Raw genomic sequence first — 22,189 nt, 5'->3', positions numbered from 1 at the left:
AAATTCATGGGCTGCATCCTCCTGAGGCCGCATTTGTAGACTGATTACGTCACAGCGACGCACCGAAGCCTGTCCAAATTCGTAGACTCCTCCGAATGCAGCCGACAAATGCGTCCTCCTTTTCCCCGAATTTGAAGGATGGGTCGGGTGTGTCCTTCGTGGCCCACCATATCCCAGAATTCATAGAAACTGGAGCCCAGCCAAACTCCAGTTTCTAACAATGGCGGCCGCTACTAAGTTTTAAAATTACTCATACTAATCTTTCTGGGTTAAAAATAAACTTTTAACATATTTTCAGGCGAGAATGTAGCTGTGAGATCACAAAAGACGCAGGAATAAGTAGTAGGATTTAAGAGTGTAATAACGGATTGAAACAGAAGATGGCAGCACTGCATGTACAAGGATGCCAGCTGCCGTTAAACCCCGAAGAAGAAGAAGCAGCGCAGCCCAGCTCAGTTTCCAACAATGGCGGCAGCTAGTTAGTTTTAATATTACTCTTATTATTCTTTCTGGGTCACAAAATAAACTTTTAACATATTTTCAGGCGAGAAAGTAGCTGTGTAAACTTCAAATATCTGCTCGGTTTATCAAGACACCACATATTTTCAAAAGTGCTTCGACGTTTTCGGAGACGTCTGTTAGCCACCAGCTCGATAGCTAGCCGGGAGCTCGAGGGTTACTGATGAGGCCGAGAACGGCACAACTCCCGGCACATCATTTTCACATCACCGCGGACTTTCGCTACTCGGGTTAAACGTAATATATAAGTCACTTAGACAACCTAAAAATGTTATTGTTGGGCTTTTTTCAGTGTTTTGTTTGTTCGTGAGTAAATCGGTTTGGCTGAGATTAAAGTTATTAGATTAGATTAGATAAAACTTTATTAATCCCCCGGGATTTTCACACAGCTGAATAAACGTCAATCAGAAAACTGATTAATCAAAAGTGTGAGACGGTCGACAGTTTACGCCAGTGTCCTGTTATATTTTTAGACAGCAAGGAGCAGACGGCCGAGTTTATTAAACTCCACCGAGACAGCGGTGACGCTAATCAGAAGGCTAGACCGTCCAATTTCACAGCCGTTTACTTCCGGCCTACCCGACCTTCTGAGGACCCGGCCCACGTAGACCGCGAAGGCCGGGTCCTCAGGAGGATGCAGCCCATGAATTTGGACACGACTAAAGTGTGGCCACCCTGAAGCATACCTGGTTTAATTCAGCAGGACATGAAACCAGGATTGAGATTGGGATTAGGGGAGCGTGAGGGCCGTTTTCTCAAAGACTTCGTTGCATTTCGACTTCTCTTTGCAACCCGAGCAACTGATCAGGACTAAAAGTAAAATATTTAGTTAAATGTAGACAAAATGATTCGGTGGTCACATTCTCACACACCCTGCATTGACCTTGGGGAATTCCAACAAACTTGATGTGTCTGCAAATCCTTAAAAACAGGCGAGCTTTAGCAACACGCCAGCATCATGGAGAGTTTAGTGTCAGTGCTCTCATCACACGAGGGGTAAGTTGACCAAATGTATGACGTCCCAAAACCTCGATGTGTCCCTTTAACGTTAAGTGTTGAACATCCAGCGGCTGCATGAGCTGATAGCGGCGGATCGTTGCCTCCCTCACTCCCAGCTCTCACAAGTCTTTTACTTTCTGCTCGTTCTTCTTTGTGAATTGAGTTTGTGTGTCTGCTGTGTTAACTCCCGTCCTCTTGTTGTGTCTCATTGTTGACCGTGAAACATTTCCAAAGGCGCTTTCTCATCCGCTCTTCCTTTCATCCTCGATTGCTCGAGCTCTGCGGTAACCCGGTCCAGACAAAACGTTTGTGAGATCCAGCAGCAAAGCAACGAGATGAAAGCTCTGCATGAGATCAATGCAGGGGCAGCACGTCTAAATTCATCTATTATTTAGAAGAGTCCATCAGAGCGCAGCCGAGCATGAGGGGCGGATCTTGAATCTTACGATCCAAGTCAGTCAAAGCTGGTGTGTGTGTCCGCTCATCCTCACTCTGACAGATTTCTCTGTTCTTAACCCCGAATGACAAAAACACGTGTGCGACTGTGTCTCTGTCCTGGAGCACTGTTGCTTACGTGTCACATTTTCTGTGTGGGCATCGTCTCCTGTTGACATGTTTTTGTGTATTTAACTGTCAGACCAGATTGTCTCACAGCCAAGCCCGGCTTCGACCCCTCCCCCACCCCATAAAAACTTAAAAACTTATTTAATTCTCCGCTGCGCTTATAAACACCCAGCCGATGCCGATCCTCCGTATGTGGGACCCTTTTTTTCTTTTCTCCCACATGAGAATAAAAAGAAGCACCAAGAAACAAAGCTGCACTGACCCTGGGTGACCAGGTGGACCGGCCTCAACACGCTTTTAATAACTTCTAATAAAAGAAAAGATATCAAACAATCTATTAGAGCCACTTTTCCTGAGCTTGTAGTTTAGCGACTTTCCCTCCAGTATTCTGGTGATGCATTAATATAAATGGAAACTTCTGGCACAACTTCACTGCACTGTGAAAGTGCAGGAAGAAGAACAAAGATCTAAAGAGGTCAAAGCTCCAGCAACATTTATTAATTCACCTTCATCAGCCTGATCAAGAACTACACTGCACACAGCAAGCAAGTAACATATGTAATAGAGTAGAGCAGTGGTCCCCAATCCCAGTCCACGAGGGCCGTGTCCCTGCAGGTTTTAGATCTCACCTTGGGTCAACACACCTGAATCACATGATTAGTTCATTATCAGGCCTCTGGAGAACTTCAGGACATGTTGAGGAGGTCATTTATCCTTTTAAATCAGCTGTGATGGATCAAGCACACGTCTAAAACCTGCAGGACACCGGCCCTCGAGGCCTGGAGTTGGGGACCGCTGGAGTAGAGAGAAAAATTTACACCCAATCAGCTCCATCCTGTATATTTATAGCACGATCTGATATCCTCGTGTTGGTGTTGTTCCCAGATCATCATACTAAAGGTTGTTCCAGGATCAACATTGCAAGTGACCAATCAGAATGTTGTGATGTCATACTTTTGCGACTTCGGGAAAAACCGGCGTAAAACAAAAAACTGTACTTAAGCTGCGAGAAACCGCCTTTGTCCGCCGATCAACGGACCCTAACCCTTTAATAAACGCTAAGCAGAATTGATATTGTCCTTGCAACATTGGAATTTCATAAATGCACGAATGGGTTGGTGCGCCAAAGAATAACGTCACAATAATGTGATTGGTCACTTGCAATGTTGAACCTGGAACAACATTTTCATGATGATCTGGGAACAACACCAACACGACGATATCAGATCATCCATATTTATACAGGTCATTTGGGGCGTGAACAGGAAGAGGATACATTTGAGTGATAATTCAAGTTTTTCCTCGTACAGTGTTACACACATCCACTATGAGGGGAAATAAATGTAAAGAAAAATAAAATAAACTGGTAAAAAGGTATATATAGATTTATAATTATGATCTTCTGGGGCGATCGTGGCTCAAGAGTTGGCAGTTCAGCTTGTAATCGGAAGGTTGCTGGTTTGAACCCCGGCTCCGACAGTCTCCATCGTTGTGTCCTTGGGCAAGACACTTCACCCGTTGCCTACTGGTGGTGGTCAGAGGGCCCGGTGGCGCCAGTGTCCGGCAGCCTCGCCTCTGTCAGTGCGCCCCAGGGTGCCTGTGGCTACAATGTAGCTACAATGTAGCTGCCATCACCAGTGTGTGGATGTGTGGATGACTGGATGTGTAAAGTGCTTTATAAATACATTTACAATTTCTCACTTTTATCAGAAATTAAGTAACACAATAAAATCAAACTTCTTCTTATGATTTAAAAAACAAGCTGAAACTTCTGGGGCTTAAATATTTATCTCTTTATCTTTTTTAACCCTCATTCAGCAAGTGAAACTCTTGAGATTAAGGTTCATTTTCTCTGAGAGAGGCAGCATTAACAGAATAACGCAGAGAAAACTCACGCAGCAGAAATAAGGAGATTTCTAACTTTCCCGCTGTAGTGCACATCACAAACAAACATTTCCTGCTAAACCTTCCTGAGACTTCCTGTGCACAGAGACAGCTGGGCGAGCTGTCATCATTTACTGGCCTCCACCCTGCGGACTCACGTTTCACAGTGTCCCCTAATCCTGCAACTGGGTTAAACTGGGTTAAACTGGGTTCTGCTCTTACAGTTTTCTGATTGGCTGACTTTGCCCTTAAAAGCTGTAATGACACTGCTGCTGGACAGCCAGGTGCAATGTGGCAGCTCAGATAGCTGCTTTAAATCAAAGCGACGAGGTTTGCCAGACAGCCAGCAGGCCTGTGACGCGTCTCTCCGAACGCTGATCGTTCACATCCGTCAGAAACTGCTGCAATAATCTCCCGGAAGTGAGGCGGAGGAGGTGTGACTGGCCTGGGTGTGAGACTGAGTCTTCTCCTGTCCAACCCCCTTCTGTGTGTGTGCGTGCGTGTGCGTGTGTGTGTGTGTGTGTGTGTGTGCGTGTGCACCCTTTCCTCCCCCTGCAGCCTACATCCACTCCAATCAGATCATGGGCTGGGGAGAGAAGGCCATTGAGATCCGGTCCGTGGAGACGGGACACCTCGACGGAGTTTTCATGCACAAGCGAGCTCAGCGACTGAAGTTCCTGACGGAGAGGAACGACAAGGTGAGTCTGTGCGCACACGAGCGAAGGCCCCACGCCTAAAACACACCTGCGTGACGCGCTGCCCTCTCCCCGCAGGTCTTCTTCGCCTCGGTGCGTTCTGGAGGCAGCAGTCAAGTCTTCTTCATGACCCTCAACAGAAGCTCCATGATGAACTGGTAACCCTTCCACCTCTTGGACCCGCAACCCTTGTTTTCTTCACCCTGAACATTTGGCCACTGAGGGACGACAGGAGGACGGCGTATGTGTGCGTAAATGTGTGTGCGTGTGTTTGTGGATAAACGGACAATTGAGCATCAGGAGGAAACTGCAGGAGTGTGCCCACCCCACACACACCCCCCCTCCAGCTGCAGGGGGCACTACAGAGCCCCCGCGGATGGCGTCACTGCCTGCTGAGCAAAGGTGACTCCTCGTGCTGTCGGCGGACGACGCCTCCTCCCCCCCTGCAGGCCGACGGCTGACGCGGACATGCCGAGTAGCCTTCGACCTCCCCGTTCGATCGATGAGGAGCTGCAGAGGTTCCAAGTGTAGCACATCAGTGACTTTACCTTACAGCAGTGTTCACACTGCGGGCGCGGCGGCAGGTGGTTTGGCGTGTTACAGTGAAAGCTGCTGCTGCTTCTTATACTGTGATTAAATTAGGTTAGAAGCATGAACGTCCACACTAAGCCTGCTGAATCTGACAGTTTCGTGGATTTGAGCGCCACATGAACGTCGACGATCGTCACCTGCACATAACGTGGTTTCTGGCTGCCTTTAAGTTTCTGCTGAGACAAACGAGTCCCTCGGAAATAATCGCCTTCCTTTGTCTCGATGCACGTTTGACTCGGTGAGAAGCGAGAGGGCTGCGCACAGATGGCGTTTATTTAAAGTAGTGTTAAAAGAACAGAGATCGTGACAAAGACTTATTTATAGCCATTAACATTTTTGCAGAATCTTTCAAATTTTAGAAGAACTTAAAAAATCCTCAGAGAGAAATTGTTTTGTTAGTTTCTCAGAAGCAGAGGAAGAGATCTGAAGGACGCAGTGGAAAGAGAATTAGTGTGACCTTAACCTTCTAGGACCTGGCGTCCACATTTTGGGTTATTTAGACCAAAATACTCAATTTTGCTCTACAAAGGCCTGATATCCACTTACGAGGACATCATACTGCCACTGTTCTATCGAAATTTTAAACAAATCCTCATATGTGGCTCTGATTTTTCTTAGAAACAAAAATCAGGTAAAAAAAAAAGTATTTCTGTGTTTAAATAATCATCAGGACCCAATCAGCTCAAATATCAAAGAGAAATTAAAAATGCTGCCGTGGAAGAGTTCGGGTCTTAGGAGGTTAAATGACTAACACAGTCTCAAAGCTTTCTGTTAATCAGTTACAGATCTATCTACAGTTTTGTGGTGACACATCTAACCCCTTTTTTAACCCTTACTTTCATCAGTCTGGGCTCATAAAAATAACCTGACAGTTTGTGTCCATGAACGTGACAAACACAGTTTGCCTTGTCACGACTTTCATGTTTTCTTATGAGACAAAATATGAAAGGCAAAATAGACGCTCACACTGAGCTTATTAGTAATAATTTTAATGTTTTTAGTAATTTATACCCATTCAGCACACGTTCTATGAACCGAAGAGAGCAACGTCTGAGTGGAGCCTGACGCTGTCCCCCTTGGATGTTATCTCTGTTATCTGAGCAGCAACAGCACTGGGTGTGCACCACTGTGGCCTCTGCAGCTTACTAGAGCTGTATCGGCAGGTTCTGGGTTGAAAAACAAAGAACTTTTTCAATAGTGATCAAACCACATCAGAACTCGTTGTTAAGGATACAGGGGAGGACGTCAGATGTCATCTTTATGGAGGAAAGACTCAAACATGAAGGCTCTTCCTCACAGTGGCTAACACATGTTATGAATTTAACACTGGACTCTGTCGCTATCTGCAGATCCAAACCTGCAAAGCCAAAGCTGTGTGTTATCGGGAGCTGGAAGAAGCTGAATCGGTGCTTCCAAAAACCAACAAACGTGTGTGTTGAAATTTGAAAACACCCAGGCTTAGTGTGGATAAGCTGCTTGTTGTCACGCCGATAACGATGGCAGTTTGACGGCGGTTAAACGTTTTGTCTCAGACCGATGTAGCTCTTTGTTCCAGCAGGAAACCACGAGGCCGCGCAGCCGGCGTTTCTCACAGTGTGAACACTGACGCTGCTGCTGTTCTTCCCCGTCGGAGGCTGAAATAGTTGAGACGAGCAGCGAGCGTCGCGGCGCTGCCGCACAGCCGGCTGCTTTGTCCCGGTTTGTTCCCAGCAGGGGGGGGAGGTTGTAGATATTGTACCATTGCTGCAACAGCAACACAATAACAAAAGTATTCCCGTCGTTTTCTCACAGGAAGAACTGAGCTGTAGAGTAGGCGCCACCTTCTGGAAGTTTTTACTCGTGTCTGTCCACGCTGCTCTGTGTGCACTTGTGTAAATACTCACTTTGATGTTAAGGACAGACAAAGAAAATAATGACAGTCTAGCTTTTTATCCTTTCTTTTCTCATCCCTTTGTGAGTCTGTCTACGCTTTAGGGGGACTAAACTCAAAAGTTTAGTTTGGATTTTTCTCTCCATAATTCATTTGCCTTTATTTAGTTTTTGCATGACGGCATTCATGTTTTTTCACCCGCCGTTACTTGTTATGAGTTGTAAATTTGAGGCAATACGCGGTGGGGCGGGGGACGTCTGACTGTGTACCCTAAATCTCTGAGCTGAAAACAACAGCTGGGCTTTTCTCTACTGAACTGCACACTGGAGGATCACACGTTTACCATTAAAGTCTTTATGTTCACGATCGTTTCCAGAGTGCAGCTGGTGAAGAGCGAGCGGGAGCGTCGTCTTAAAGGCCGGAGTCGAGCCTTCGCTGAGTGCACGCGCTTGTGTTTATAGAAGGAAGCTGCTCCGTCCTTTACTTGATCTTCTTTTGCTGTTTTTAAAAGAGATGGTGGAGGGGGCGAGTGATGGCGCCAGCTGAAGCCTTTTACATGTGCAGGATGTTAGCAGCACCCTGTGAATAAAGGTCAGGAGGCAGGGTCAGCTTGAGAAACCATAGATTAAAAAAAAGAGATATATACTGTAAGAATTTTCGTTATGATGATGATATCCTACTGATCATTTTAGAGAAAGACAAAAAAATACTGTTCACTTATTAAAGCATAGTTGTCTTTCTACAGAATAGAGAACATAGCTATAAGAATTTCTAAAAAAAATCAAACAGTACAATGTTTTTATTGTGGTATTATTTGTATTTGTATTTCAATTTTTGTACGTATCAAGACTGTGAACATATGTACGATTGTTAGCCTCTGAGTGTGCGCGAGTGCGTGTGTGTGTGCGCGGAGGTGAGCAGGTGTGTGCACAGGTGTGTGACATGCATGTGAGTTTTCACCCCGTCTGAATCACTGGAATCAATCAAAAGACAACCTCGACCTGGTAACACGCATCTGTGGTGTTGGGAATTCTACAATAAATGTCCTCTCCTTGTACAGCAAACACACCTGACCCGCTCTCTTTATTCAGACGAGTCACACGGCAGCTTCTGGCCAGTCGAAACTGCCCAAATATTTTGGTCATATTAGGTGTTCTAATGAATCTAGCTGCTATGTTTGAGTGAGACAAAGACTGGACGTTAGACCTAACAGGAAAAACACTCGTTTGTTTTAGTCCCAGTGTTTCTACAGGCTGCAGCACAGATTCACAAACAGTCCTGGAAACATTGCTCAGAGATTTTGTTCCATAATAAATAAATACATTTTCATTTATATAGCACCTTTCAAGACAGAATCACAAAGTGCTGCACATAAGATTACAAGTCATAAAAAGATTTAAAAAGAGAAAATAAAACAGGCAAAAAATGAACCAAAAGCAGTTTTAAAAAGGTTTTGAGTTGTTTTTTAAAAGCAGCTACTGTAGACTCGTTAGCAGTCTACAGTTCTTAATGCTTGGGGGAGAGAGTTAATGATAATAATAATAATGGATTGGATTTATATAGCGCTTTTCAAGGCACCCAAAGTGCTTTACAATTCCACTATTCATTCACTCTCACACTCACACACTGGTGGAGGCAGCTACAGTTGTAGCCACAGCTGGGCCAGACTGACAGAGGCGAGGTGCCATATCGCGCCATCGGCCCCTCTGGCCAACACCAGTAGGCGGTAGGTGAAGTGTCTTGCCCAAGGACACAACGACCAGGACAGAGAGGCCAGGGATCAAACCGGCGACCTTCCGGTTACAGATGCGCTTCCTGAGCCACGGTCGCCCCACAGTCTCGGGGCCACAGTGGCAAAAGCTCTGTCACCCTTAGTCGTCCTCTTAGTATGTTTTATAGCAAGTAAGCCCTCAGATGACCTCAAAGACCTGCTGGGACATCGGGCTGTAGCAGATCAAAGATGTAGGCTGGTGCCAGTCCGTGCACAGCTCTGTAGGTCAAGACCAGGATCTTAAAATCGACTCTAAAGTCAACAGGAAGCCAGTGTAACTGAGATAACAACGGTGTTACATGTGAGTACTTGGAGGATTTTGTCAAAAGCCTCGCTGCAGCGTTTTGCACAACCTGCAGACGATCCAGAGAACCTTTGCTTAGACACATAAACAGCGAATTACAATAATCCAAGCGTGACGAAATAAATGCGTGTGTAGCAATCTCGAGTTCAGAGCGAGATAATATTGAGATGAAAGCATCACACAGTTGCTGCAGATTTGTTGGCTCCACATCCACGACGGAAATTCATGCAGTCCAAAGTGTGCCGACAAACGATCCCTCACACCACCACCAACCTGAATCCGCTGATACAAGGCAGGATGGAGCCATTATTTCATGTTAAGCCAAATTCTGACCCCACAACCGTGCCACATTCAAAGTCAGTTAAATTACCGTTCTTCCCCCCATCTGAATGTTGCAGACCAGGCAACAATCTTCTGTGGCCAACTTTTAGTGAGCCTGTGCGGTCTGTAACCTCAGGTTCTTGTTCTTAGGCGACAGGAGGCTCAGCTGGCGTGGTCTTCTGCTGCTGTTGCACATCTGCTGCAAGCTTTGTGCTCTTCTGCACACCCTGGTTGTAACAACTCGTTAATTAAGTTATTGTTGCCTTCCTATATATTCAAAGCAGTCTGGAAAAATTGACTTTATGTACGAAACATCCATGTATGTTGTTAAAAAGATAACTGAATGTGGCAAGGCTGTACTTTAGGGTAATACCAATTTGTACCAGATGGTGTTGTTATTCAGTGTAAGCTTTATTTAACAAGGCAAGTTATAAAGAACACATTTTTATTTCCACTGACAAAAAAGTAAAACATCTTGAAGAAATGGACGTAGAGCTAAAAGGAAAGTTTAAAGAACAAGAGTCATCTGAAAACATCGTAACACCTAATTGGGAAAAAAGCTGCCCCCTTTGTGGTGACAATCTGAGTCGACATTCCTGAAGAAGAATGTCCCACTATCAGTCAGGCTGTCAAGATGAAGAGCAGGTTGGTTATCCAGCAGGACAATGGTCAAAATCACACCAGTGGGTCCAGCTCTGAATGGCTCAAAAAACTAAATGAAGGCTTTGGATTGGCCGAGTCAAAGTCCAGACTTAAAGCTGATTGAGATCCTTTGGGATGACCTTAAACATCCCATTCATCCTGGAATATCCTCCAGTGTGGCTGAATTAAAACATTTCTTCAAAGAAGAGTGGGCCAAAGTTCCTCCACAGTGATGTGAAACACTTGTTGTCCATTATCACAAACACTTGTTTGCAGTTTTTACTGGTGAGGGAGGCACAACCAGTTTAAGAGGCAACTGGGCAGCAGATCAGGAGGACTGCACCTCTCTGACTAACGTTAACATTTGTTTTATCAGAAATGTTTAAGTGTGACAAATGTGCAAAATAGATTCAAATAAATAAATCAGGAAGTAGCCAAATACTTTTTAACTGTAGACACGTGCATGTTCCTTTATCCATCAAACACTGAGCTGGTCACTGCATGGGCTTCAGGGAAACTACAGAGAACCACCAAGAGTGACCAAAGCTCAGTGCATCTGCACATTATGTTCACACTCTACCATGTAACGTCTTAATGCATGCTCAATCCAGGTAAGGAAATCCCAGAACGTTGATTCTGTTCATCTGGATGTAACGTTTTCAGCAGGAGAAACGTTCTGTCACTCATCCAAGTGACTACGAAAAACAAAAATAACAAAGTTTCAGAAACGTACCGCACACAAAGAATTAAAGAGGACATCATCACACACAGCCAGTACCCCTGATGGGATCAGGGGCATTAGTACACATTTCTCGGCTAACTGTGAGGGCACCATTAATGCTGAATGTGTTATGTTGGAGCAACATATGGTTAAAGCCAAACTAATGGATGGAGACCTTAAACTTCATAGCATCTACAGAGTAAATGTCATGTATATGATCGCCTAATGGCGATTTATTCTTGCCACTAGGTCATGTAAATATCTAGGAGCAGTTTATTAAGGTTCAACAAAACACCTCACCAACGTTCTGCATGTCTTCCTCCACTACATCCATGAACCTTCTTTGAGGTGAGGTCTTCCTCCTTTCCGCTAGTTCCATCTTCATCATCCTTTGTCCATTATAACCCCAGTCCTTCCTCTGCACATGTCCAAACATCACAGCCTTGCTTCTCAACCTGAGCTGTTCCTCTGATGTTTTTAATTAACATCTTCAGCTCTTCCTCCTGTTTTTGTTGTCAGTACCACTGTGTCCAATTCATACGTCACAGCAGGCATCACTACCATCTTGAAAACCTTCCCTTTCAGTCTTGCTGCTATCCTTCTGTCACAAATAAACATCTGCATCCACTCGACTCTGCCTGCACTCTCTTATTCACCTCTCTTATTCACTGTCCGTTGCTTTGGCTGGTTGACCTCAGGTATTTAAACTCATATATCTTCACTACCTCAGCTCCTTGCAGCCTCACTGCTACACCGATCTCCCTGTCATTCAAAAATGTCTTTTTTCTTCTGATTTTCATCCCTTTTCTCACCAGTGCCTCTCTGCCACGTGCTCCCTGCTGTCACTACAGCTCACAATGTCATCTGCAATACCATAGTCCACAGAGCCTCCTGACAGACCTTATCTGTCAGTCTGTCCACCATCACTGCAAACATGTAGGGACTCAAACCAGGCCTGTCACTTCTGCAGCACACCTCCCCACTGTCTCAGTGCCCTGCACCACCCTCAGACATGCATGAAGCTATTCTGATCTGATCGTTACCTTTTTTCTTAACCTACCTTCAGTAACTCTCCTATATCGTCATGGTATGACTCATCAACTTTATCCCTCTGTAGCTACTAAAGCTCTGTACATCACATTTGTTGTAATAAAATGACCTCATGCCCAATATTAAGTATTAGAAATAAATACCTCGTGTTTAACAAAATATTAGCCAACCTAAATCTAATCCATACCATTGTGTAAGTGTGATTTTTTTTAAAAAGTAGTATTTTTGTATTCTCTTGGCCGTGGTAATCCACCCGGGTTGCCATGTTTGCCTCAGACTTGGCATCCCTTTCTGCCTGGCTGCTACCGGAACACATAAACGCCCCTCCCCTCCTTTCTTCCTCTACGGATGCTGCAGTCAAGTTGGCCGCGCATGCGCACTTTAGGTCCTCTTTTTCTTGGAAGGTAAGTGTGGCATGGCGCGTGTTGCTGCCTTGGGGGGGATAAACGGTGGACTTTAGCGGTTTTTAGGTGACCCATTAACGATTTCAGAGGTATTAAAGTAGTCATGTACTGGTTTGAGATGCCGAGGGAGTAGTTAGTCGGTTTCCCGGTGGATGTAGTCGGTGGCAGGGTAGGGTGTGGGTGTCCATGTTCCGACTAGCGCTAGCATGCTGAATCAAAGGGACATGCGGCCTTCGGCGGCGCGCTCCGTGGAAGCTGCTTGTCATTCTCCGCGCTAACGCTCGTGTCTTCGGTTCGCGGTTAAAATCCGCACTGTTAACCGACGACCCGGCGGGCCGATCAGGAAAAAACAGACTGATGGTTTGTACCCGGTCCGCTGTCGATCCGAGATTAATCCGCGCCTTTATTTGGACCGAGCTGAATGGACGGCTAGCTCGGTTAGCCGCCGCTAGCAGCGCGTTAGCTCGGATAACGGGACTTGGTGTTTGTGAAACAGCAGCGCACGTTGGCCAGCCGCAAATCTCGCGGCATCGAAATCCTGTCCCGATAGCGTTACAATAAATGGTTATAAACCAAAACATCCAGAATAATACGTGCTAATTTTAGCGTTTAATGCACTATTCTCTGCTGTCTTCACAGCGCTACGTTACATTTGTAAACTCTGAGCCAGCTTAACTTCTGATCATTAAAAGATTAACCTTTAATTTATTTATGTGGCACCGATGGGGCGAAGAAGTGGCTGCGAGTGAATTTTGACTTTGAACTTCATGCGGCCACTGGGCTTGCTAACATTTGCGATAAAACTGCTGCGGCAGATTGAGAAGTGGCGCAGCCGTCCAGCCTCGTGTCGAGCCGGGGTGGCGACGTCCACGTTTCGGCGTAGCTTAGGGTTTTGTTTTTTGTTTTCTTTTTCAAATTGGATATTTAAAATGTATAATTCGGATCACACTCAAATTAATTTCCCAGCAGATCAAGAGGACTGCACCTTTATTCATTTAGTTATTTATTTATTTTACAATAGAAATCTCGCGATATCTACCTAAAAGTAGCAGAGAGCTCCGTGGGGCCCAGGAAAAGGCTGCGGTAGTCTAAATCAAAGCAGGAAAGAAAACTGTTAAAGTGGCTCAAAACTCAGCCGAGCATAGCAGATTTATTAAAGTAGAAACACTTTTTTTTTTTTTTTTTTTGCATAATTTTTAAAAATTGCAATGTTTACAACAAAATCCCCTAATTTGCTTTCTCTTTGGTGTTAATGTTAATATATTAAACAAGGCTGTATTGAATTGCTTGTTTTTAATCAATGTATGCCCAAGGTAGTGTTTCGACCCTTTAAAGATGGGGAAGCAGTCGGGGGCTGTGGTTTACATTGGGTCAAAATCAAAGCCACAATCAGGCATGTTGAAATATCATGAAACTCCTTAAACTTTAGCTGAGTTGAAGTACAATCAATGTTTTTCCAGCAAGCATTAAATTCTTACAAATTTTGACAATCCCAGAAATTTGCAGAGATCTAAGTTGTTTTTAAGTTAAGAAATATTTCATTGCAATTTTATTTATATAGTGCCAAATGACACCAGTCAATAGTAAGGTAGTGTAATCGGTGTCAAGGTGAGTTAGTTTAGTGCTTTGCAAACATTTAAGTCACAGGACTCGATCTACATCAGGCTGCTGTTGACAACTGTCATGAGATTCATGTTTTCCCCCATTAACTACTGTGAAAACACCAACGCCGACGCTTTAAATCCTCTGTTATGTACAGAACTATCATATTTGACCAGGGTCAGGGATGCCAAAACTGTTGTAATTTAACCACAATTTGGCAAATGTATAAAAGTGTAATAATTACTGGGTCATTGTACAGGGTTTTTTCCCCATAACACTTTACATCAAAAGCTTTGAAATCAGGATGCTTTTGGACAGATGTAAGAGGTGTATTGAACGTTTCTGTTTCAAGTTTACTCTTGACTAGGTCAGGTTACCTTCTGATTTTTGCTCGCTGTCATGTTAATGCCATCTCTTTCTCCACGAGAACCTAACCCTGTGACTGCTTAGTGTGGAAGTCTGTCGATATAAATTTCTGTGCTTGATTTCGGGGTAAGTGATGTGTTACTGTCTCCACCAGCGCCCCAGACCCATCGCACCATGGCAGATCCCGATCTCGATTTCCAGACTGGTGAGTCTGGCGCCTCCGCCACCTACCCCATGCAGTGCTCTGCTCTGCGTAAGAACGGCTACGTGGTGCTGAAGGGTCGTCCCTGCAAAATTGTGGAGATGTCCACCTCCAAGACCGGCAAGCACGGACATGCTAAGGTAAACTCGGGAGCTGTTTAGTCCTTTTATTTCAGATCATTTTATACTGCATGGTAAGGAGCATTGGTCAGGACAGAAAAGGGGGACCGTGAACATGAAACAGGACAACACACAGAGTAAAGACCAGAGGCTGAGAGCTTTCAGGTGGAGGACTGCTGTAAGCTGGAAGGATGTCTGTGAAGGTTCTCAGTCATCCAGGTCATCGTAGTCAAAGGAGCTTCAAAGAAAAGCGTCTGGACTTCTTTAAGTTACTTGAAGACGTTTCACCTTCATCCGAGAAGCTTCTTCAGTTCTGAGGTCAAATGGTGGAGAGTCCCAGATTTAAACCTAGTGGCTCAGGCGATTGGAGGATCATCAGGGGGTCCTTTTGTCCCTCTGTGGGGGGAAACTCCCACTAGGTTTAAATCTGGGACTCTCCACCATTTGACCTTAGAACTGAAGAAGCTTCTTGGATGAAGGTGAAACGTCTTCAAGTAACTTAAAGAAGTCCAGACGCTTTTCTTTGCAAGCTCCTTTGACTTAAGCTGGAAAGTTTAAAATAAAGTTTTGGAGCAGAGACCTGAGGCTCGGCCTGGATTTTGAGGCTCTCAGGTTTCAAACCTGTCTGATCCAAACTGCACGAAGTGTTGCTTTACTAAAGCAAGGCCTTCTTATCTTCACCCACAGTGTTCCTGTGTGTACTTTGCCCTCACATGAGACTCAGTCATGATAAAAATGGGGAAAATGAAGTTTTTCAGTTTAGTGTTCCACGACCACAAAATGGGACAAATGTAGTCCTTAGATTTGAGTCCCATTGAAGATGCCTTCTGACCTTTTTATTGGTTGATTTATATTAACATGATGGTAATCTCCATCTTAGTACTAACAAAATTAAATCCTATAATTATCTTTCTGACTGAAGCGGCCTTCTGTGCAGCCAGGTTTCAATTATAGTAAAGACTTCAGACATTGGTCGGTTTTTCTGATTTCTGACCGTTTGAGTAACTACAGCCCAACTTTGTAAACCTGTCAGAAGCTTTAGGGAGAAATCCAAAATTTGAAACAAGTGTTAAGTAATTGAAAATGAATAGAGTGTAAAGCTGCAGTGGATATTTGGTAAACCACAAAATCTTGTTTAATTTAGACAAACTCGGATATTTTAATGTGTGAAATTTTTATTTTTCATCACTTTTTTTTATTAAATGTTCCATTTCAGCTCGTAAAGATTCAGATCTTAAATCTAATTAAACATTTACTTCCATCAGGATGATGTGACTCTAAGAATCTAAAGATAGATGGCAGCACAGTCGGTTGTTGCACAGAGCAGTGACAGTGAAAATGCACAATAAGCATCACTCTACATGAAATGCACTTTAAAACTAAGCAGACCTGAAACAGAAGCTCTCATTGAGCCAAATAAAGGCTGGTAGTGATCAAGCTGGGCACTTGTAGCCTGCACAGTTTAATGTCACTTTGAATCAACTCAGTGAGGGCAAAAAAAAGTTTAGTTTTGCAGCTGATTGCAGGAGCAGCAGATTTAATTGCATTTTTTAGTTGAGTGCAAACTTTCAGGACCGATGGAAGGACGAACACTTGGGACCAAAGATGACTTTTCATGCACATTTTGAATTGGTGTAACTTGAGATTTAAGTAAACCAAAATAGCCCCTCATAAAAAAGAATATGTGGTTAAGCTGAAATGGTCATGCAGAGCGTCGGACAGTAGGCTGAGGTTTCTGTTTTTAGGCATTTACTGAAGTTTGAGTCCCCGGGCTGATGCGTGACACTGGCAGGTTGATCAGTTGCTGTTGTGCTGCTTTCAGTGGCTCCTGTTTCCTTTGTTTAAACACTTGTGAATTCCTCGTCTTCCCTTCAGGTTAACCTGGTTGGCATCGACATCTTCACCAACAAGAAGTATGAAGATATGTGCCCCTCCACCCACAACATGGATGTTCCCTCCATCAAGAGGATAGACTATCAGGTACTTCCTGTCAGCTGACTGTTAGAAAGGCTACACGGTTGTTGAGCTGGTGGTGACGGGGCGGATGAGTCATCTGGTGTGTTTGGGTTGCCAGTCGTTGCCTCCCAACAGTGAGTCAGCAGGTGGAAATATTCACAGGGCGTCTTTTTTGTTGTGTGAATCAGTCACTCCAGAAACCTGACGGAGAAATGTTCGGATAACAGCAGAACATGTGCTGCTTAACCTCATCGTCCCTGTAGATGTTTTAATGTTTGAATGGAAGGAAACATTTCCACTCATAAGCCTGCAAATAATCCAATTACTAACATTCATGTTGGAGAAAATGAGACGTAAGCTTCAAGAAATGGGCGTCTTTACATGAACCGCTCAGATATCTGCTAAAGTAAAGATGTGACCACTCAGGTGTCAAAGGTCGGGTTCGTCTGTGAAGCGGTGCAGCTGAGATGAACTCTGAGTAACCTCCGGCTTGCTGCACGCAGCTAGTTACACCTGTTTCCAGGTGTTTACCACAGTGCAGGTAGAATTTGAAATAAAGTGTAACTGGTTATGGTCTCGTGTGTTTCTGAGCCAGTAAAAGTTTCTATACTGTCCTTCTTTTGCTGTGGGAAAGTCGGCCCAGCATCCAACACCTGAACATGCTGAGTTTGCAAATGAACACATTTCTATGGAAACGGCACAAAGAGTCCGAATAATATTTAATGTACCTCAGTACACTTTGCATGGATACATTTCTCATGCAGAGCAAACAGCTAAACTGTCAGGTTACATATGTGTGTTACAGATGTGCTACCACAGCTGCTTTAGTCTGATGGTGAATAATTAGCATTTATGTTCCAGGTGACTGACTGCAGATGTGTACAGGTGTGTTTTCACTCTGGTGTGTCTTAAAGTGTGAGAAGTGCTGCGGCTCAGGTGTAGCTGCGGCTCAGGTGTAGCTGCAGTCGGCTCACGTAAACTTCTTTGTGTCAGAAACAAACACGTGATCGTTTGGCTTTATGTGTTCGTTCATCCTACAGTCGTCTGTATCAGGATAAACTTTTAGTTTTATTTTCACTTTAGTTTTCAGTGAGTGTGAAGTGGCGGTCTTTACTTTGTGCTGTGGGCTTGGTTAGCTGTAATACTTTTGCTTATGACACCAAAACCAAAGTTTTGGTGTCATAAGGTGGTTCACCTAAATAAAAAGTAAAGCTTCTCTCTCCTGTACACTTCACATTAATGACACTTGCATCATTAAAGAAAATCTCTAGTTTCCTTCATCTGTGGTTTGGAAAATGGCCAAATCCTCTCAGTAAGGATTTTTGGGCACTGCTGGGGTTTTCCTGGTCTCAGGAGGTGATCACACATGATCATCCACTACGTTTAGTGTCAGGATGGAGGCTCGGTATAATTTGATTGTTAACAAATTTGATCGTTTTTTTAAAGAGGTCATTTTTCCCACAGTCCTGGACATTTGATGAACAGTTTACCCTTGAATAAAGAAAACGCTACTTAGAGTTGACAGATTTCTGAGATTCAGACATGGCTAGAAATTTACTTCGCATCATTTTCTGGCTGAAAAAAAAACAAACTAACATTAAACTTGTGCTGAAAGTCGCTACATTAAAATGTTTGTTACATTGTGGATAGTTTTCCTTAGTGATACATGTGCAGCTGGAATAGCTTCAGGAACAGGGATCTAAACATGATTTGGGACTCAGAAACGTTAAGCTGTGGACAGACTGGAGACTGTGGATTACGTGTTTTTATTTGACCAGCTTGAGGTCTGCAGATGTGATCAGTGATGTCTTTTTGTTTTTCCGCAGTTGGTTAACATCAACGAGAACTATATGTCCCTGATGAGCGACAACGGCGACATCAGAGAGGACCTGCGCGTCCCCGACAATGAAGTCGGCAAGGAAATCGAGTCAAAGTTCGAGGCGGGTGAAGAATTCATGGTGAGTTTAGTCTCGAGCAGTTAAATTAATTTTCATATCATTCATATTTGTCAGCCCTGACCTAACGCCCCGACTTGGTACTGAATCTGTCTAACGCACAATGGTGTTGGCTAATTCCTGGGCTGTGAAACAGTTTGTCATCAGCATTAAAACAACAACCTTGTTTTTGGGTCATAAATTGATTAAGCGGGCGGTTAAACTTCCATGTAGTCTGAGGAGCTTGGAAAGAAAAGCGTCTGGACTTCTTTGAGTTGCTGGAAGATGTTTCACCTCATCCGAGAAGCTCCTTAGACTAGGACAGGGGTGGGCCACTCCAGGCCTCGAGGGCCGGTGTCCCTGCAGGTTTTATGTGTCCTTGAACCAACACAGCTGATTTAAATGCTAAATTAGCTCCTCAACATGTCCTGAAGTTCTCCAGAGGCCTGGTGATGAACTGATCATGTGATTCAGGTGTGTTGACCCAGGGTGAGATCTAAAACCTGCAGGACTCCGGCCCTCGAGGCCTGGAGTTGCCCACCCCTGGACTAGGATGACCTGGATGCCTGAGAACCTTCACAGACAAACTCCCATGTAGCTGGAGGCAGGCGGGGTTGGGAGTCCTGACCCGGGAGCAGAGGGTGGAGATGGCGAGGAGGGCGAGACGTGTAACGTTTCAGATGATTGACTTGAACACGTTGTTTGTGTGTCTCTCCGCAGGTCACCGTCATCGCTGCCATGGGGGAGGAATGTGCTGTCGCTACCAAGGTCTTGGCCAGCAAATAAGGAGTTGATAGACTTTGCTGCCCGGACAACAAGCACCACCCACAACCAGTCTCTTGCATTCTCATTGGTTCTGTCACCAAAGCGTCGGCCTTCACAGACAACCTCAATCATTCTGTTGTGATCTCTCTCTCTCTCTCTCATCATTGATCTTTTATTTCTCCCCCCCCCCCCCCTGCTCCTCCTCCTTTTGGTTTCTCTTTCCATTCGCTGTTGGGATTGTTCCACCGCAGCTCGCTGCGTGGTCCTCTGCCTGATCACTGAGGTTTTGTTTGGCAACTTTATATAAAACGACTTCAAAACAACAACAACCACGATCAGTCGCTCAATTCCTGCTTCTTCTGTTTGCCTTCAGACGTGTTGGTTTTGCCACTCACATTCCTGAATGTTGAAATAACAGCGGGATTCAGCTTTTGTATGATTATTTTTTTATATTCTTTAGATTGAATACAGCAGGTTTAAAGCCTTTTAGAGGGAAGGGGATCAGGGGGTCGGGGAGGGGCTGGTTTTGAGTTAAAGCCGTGGGAGGGAGGGAGGGTTGCCCCTGTAGATACTGAATTCTGGATTAGGTCGCCCCTCTAGCAGCCATACCGCTTTCCAGCATGGCCTTTGAGTGCGACTAGGTCCCTTTTATTTTTATTTCCCCTCTCCTGATCGGGGGATCGGTGGTGGCCGGCACGTAAAGAGCACTCGAGGTCCACCCCAGCATGTCAAAGCTCTAAAACCAAGATTTCTTTTCTCCCTTTCCCCCCTCCCTTAAAGAGAAAAAAGAAAAAGAACAGAAACTTCAGTGATTAACCCTCGTGATGCCAGTCTCTTGTCTGTGTAGAAGTTTGAGGGGGCGTGAGGGTCCCGTGCACTCGCACCTCTCGTCCATCGGGGCCATCCCCCAAATACAAAAAAAGAGGAGTGTCGTTTCGTTTTTAAGAGGGCGTGAGCGTGTGGCAGCGTGGGCCTCCGAAATGTGGGAGGCGGTTTGCAGTGAGGTGTGTGTTTCTTTTTTTGAGGGACTCGATCGGGTTGGGGAGGGTGGTAGAGTTGCAAACTTTTTTTGTTCACTCGAGGCCTTTGTCACCTGACTGGAGATGGCAAAATAAAAACGATGAAACAAATGGAGAAAAACTGCAACCGATGTGTGGTTTTCTGTCTCAAGTGTTTTATGGTCTCAGAGGTGGGTGAGCGGCTGCTTTTCATGTATTTCAAAGTCCTTATTTTGTCATTTATATGCTTAAAAATACTAAACACTGCTCACGGCTCAATTCCAGCTCCTTGTTTTTATTTCTGGACCCACTGATGTCGATCTAAATGACCTCGCACAGATATGAACATAAGAGTGGTGTTCTCACTGACTCCTTTATTGGTGCTGTTTTACTCTTCTGTGAAACTACAAACTCATGGGTTTAGTTAATGTTGAGCTGAGATGAAGCTCTGATTTAATCTAAGATAAAATTAGTTCAACTACAAAGAAATGCTTTGGGATCTTTCCCTGATGCAGCTCTGTAACTTGACCTCATTGAGGCAGCTTTATTCTATCATAATCCCAGTAACACTTTTTATACAGCACTACACAAAACCCACCTTACGAAGTGCTTCACAAGAGCAGCAGAATCAAACTAGAGTGAGAAATGTTGCAGAAAAATCTGCAAAAAATCAGAAGTCAAAAGGTGTCGCGGATAAATACAACAAAATAAAACTAGTACCAAAAAAGATTTATTCATAACCCACATGAAAAGACCCAGGAAAACAGAGTTAATGATAAAAACGATAACAAAATAACGCTGAAAACCATACATTTCACACCTGAGCCTCAACTCTCGCGGCCCGGTACCAAACGACTAATTTAAAGATGTGACTTGAAGGAAACGAGCGCCTCAACTCGCCTGATTTCATCCAGCAGGCTGTTCCAGACCCTCGAGTCCAGCTGGGTCCCTGAAGCCAACTAAAGACGCCTTCCTGAGGCTGTTGGGTGCGTATTTCTGATAGTAAGTCAGCGGGGGTGTGGTCATGAAGGCCTCTGGGAGTAATAAAATATGAAAGTTGATTCCTGATTGGCTGCCCACTGTAAGCAGAACTGACTGAGCAGGAGGTGGGTGGGGCTTCTTTTTAAGGCTTGTCTGTGGTTGTATCCCAATTCAGGGTCTGCAGCCTCAACGGTCCACAAGGGCCGCGTACTCAAAGACCGCTAAGGCCGGAAGTGCGAGGCTTGTGAAATGGGACAGTCTAGCCTCCGTCGCGCTGCCCAGGTTGCCTAGCAACCATGATACTAACAGCTGGAAATGTTTCATACAGCTTTGTTTGACAGAAATGAAGGAGAACATCTTTTATTTGTTTCTACATGAGCTTTGATCATTCTCTGATTAAGCTCAGCTATTGAACGGCGTATATTTTAAAGTAAAGGCTTTAAAACCAAGTTAGTACAAACGTCACTAATGTCACATGACTTTGCCGACATGTGGCCAACAGTAATGTTTTCATGTTCTTCGTTATTAAACATTTGCACATAAATAATACATAAATAACTTACTTAAGTTTACTCTTCGGCGCCCCTCATCCGCCATTATTTTTCGGCAAAATTATCCACACCCACCGCCGCGCTATGCATTCTGGGATATGTTGGGCCACGAAGTCTACACCGCCACGTCCTTAAAATTCAGGGAAATGAAGGACGCATTTGAGGGCCGCATTTCGAGCAGCCTTCGGATTGGGACAGCCTTCGTCGCGCCGCTGTGACGTAATCGGCCTTAAAATGCGGCCTTTAAGGCTGCAGACCCTGAATTGGGATACAGTCGATGAGTTGACCATATTTACAGTGGATCACTTCTGTTGTTTTTGAACTTGGACAAATGTTGCGTCAGAAGAATCCTTTCTCTCCACCAGCTGATTCATTCAGTC

The 22,189-nt window shown here is 44.6% G+C and overlaps 2 protein-coding genes across 5 annotated transcripts in view; both read left to right on the top strand.

The window, feature by feature from the left end:
- tnikb (TRAF2 and NCK interacting kinase b) overlaps positions 1 to 8,186 on the top strand; it is a 71,575-nt gene extending 63,389 nt beyond the window's left edge. For all 4 annotated transcript variants that reach the window (XM_085171656.1, XM_085171653.1, XM_085171654.1 and 1 more), the window contains 2 exons: positions 4,525 to 4,664; positions 4,740 to 8,186. In XM_085171656.1, coding sequence (XP_085027782.1) covers positions 4,525 to 4,664; positions 4,740 to 4,823 — 224 coding nt within the window. In that variant the 3' untranslated portion in view covers positions 4,824 to 8,186. The remainder of the gene's footprint in view (positions 1 to 4,524; positions 4,665 to 4,739) is intronic.
- Positions 8,187 to 12,241: 4,055 nt separating this feature from the next.
- Positions 12,242 to 20,419, top strand: eif5a (eukaryotic translation initiation factor 5A). Its single transcript, XM_085171830.1, has 5 exons — positions 12,242 to 12,335; positions 14,458 to 14,645; positions 16,500 to 16,604; positions 18,407 to 18,538; positions 19,235 to 20,419. The coding sequence occupies exons 2-5, from the start codon at positions 14,478 to 14,480 to the stop codon at positions 19,298 to 19,300; spliced, it is 471 nt and encodes a 156-aa protein (XP_085027956.1). The 5' UTR covers positions 12,242 to 12,335; positions 14,458 to 14,477; the 3' UTR covers positions 19,301 to 20,419.
- The last annotated feature ends 1,770 nt before the right edge of the window (positions 20,420 to 22,189 follow it).

This window comes from Neolamprologus multifasciatus, chromosome 9 (genome assembly GCF_963576455.1).
Source record: "Neolamprologus multifasciatus chromosome 9, fNeoMul1.2, whole genome shotgun sequence".
NCBI lineage: Eukaryota > Metazoa > Chordata > Actinopteri > Cichliformes > Cichlidae > Neolamprologus > Neolamprologus multifasciatus.
This window is presented reverse-complemented; position numbering and strand designations above follow the sequence as displayed.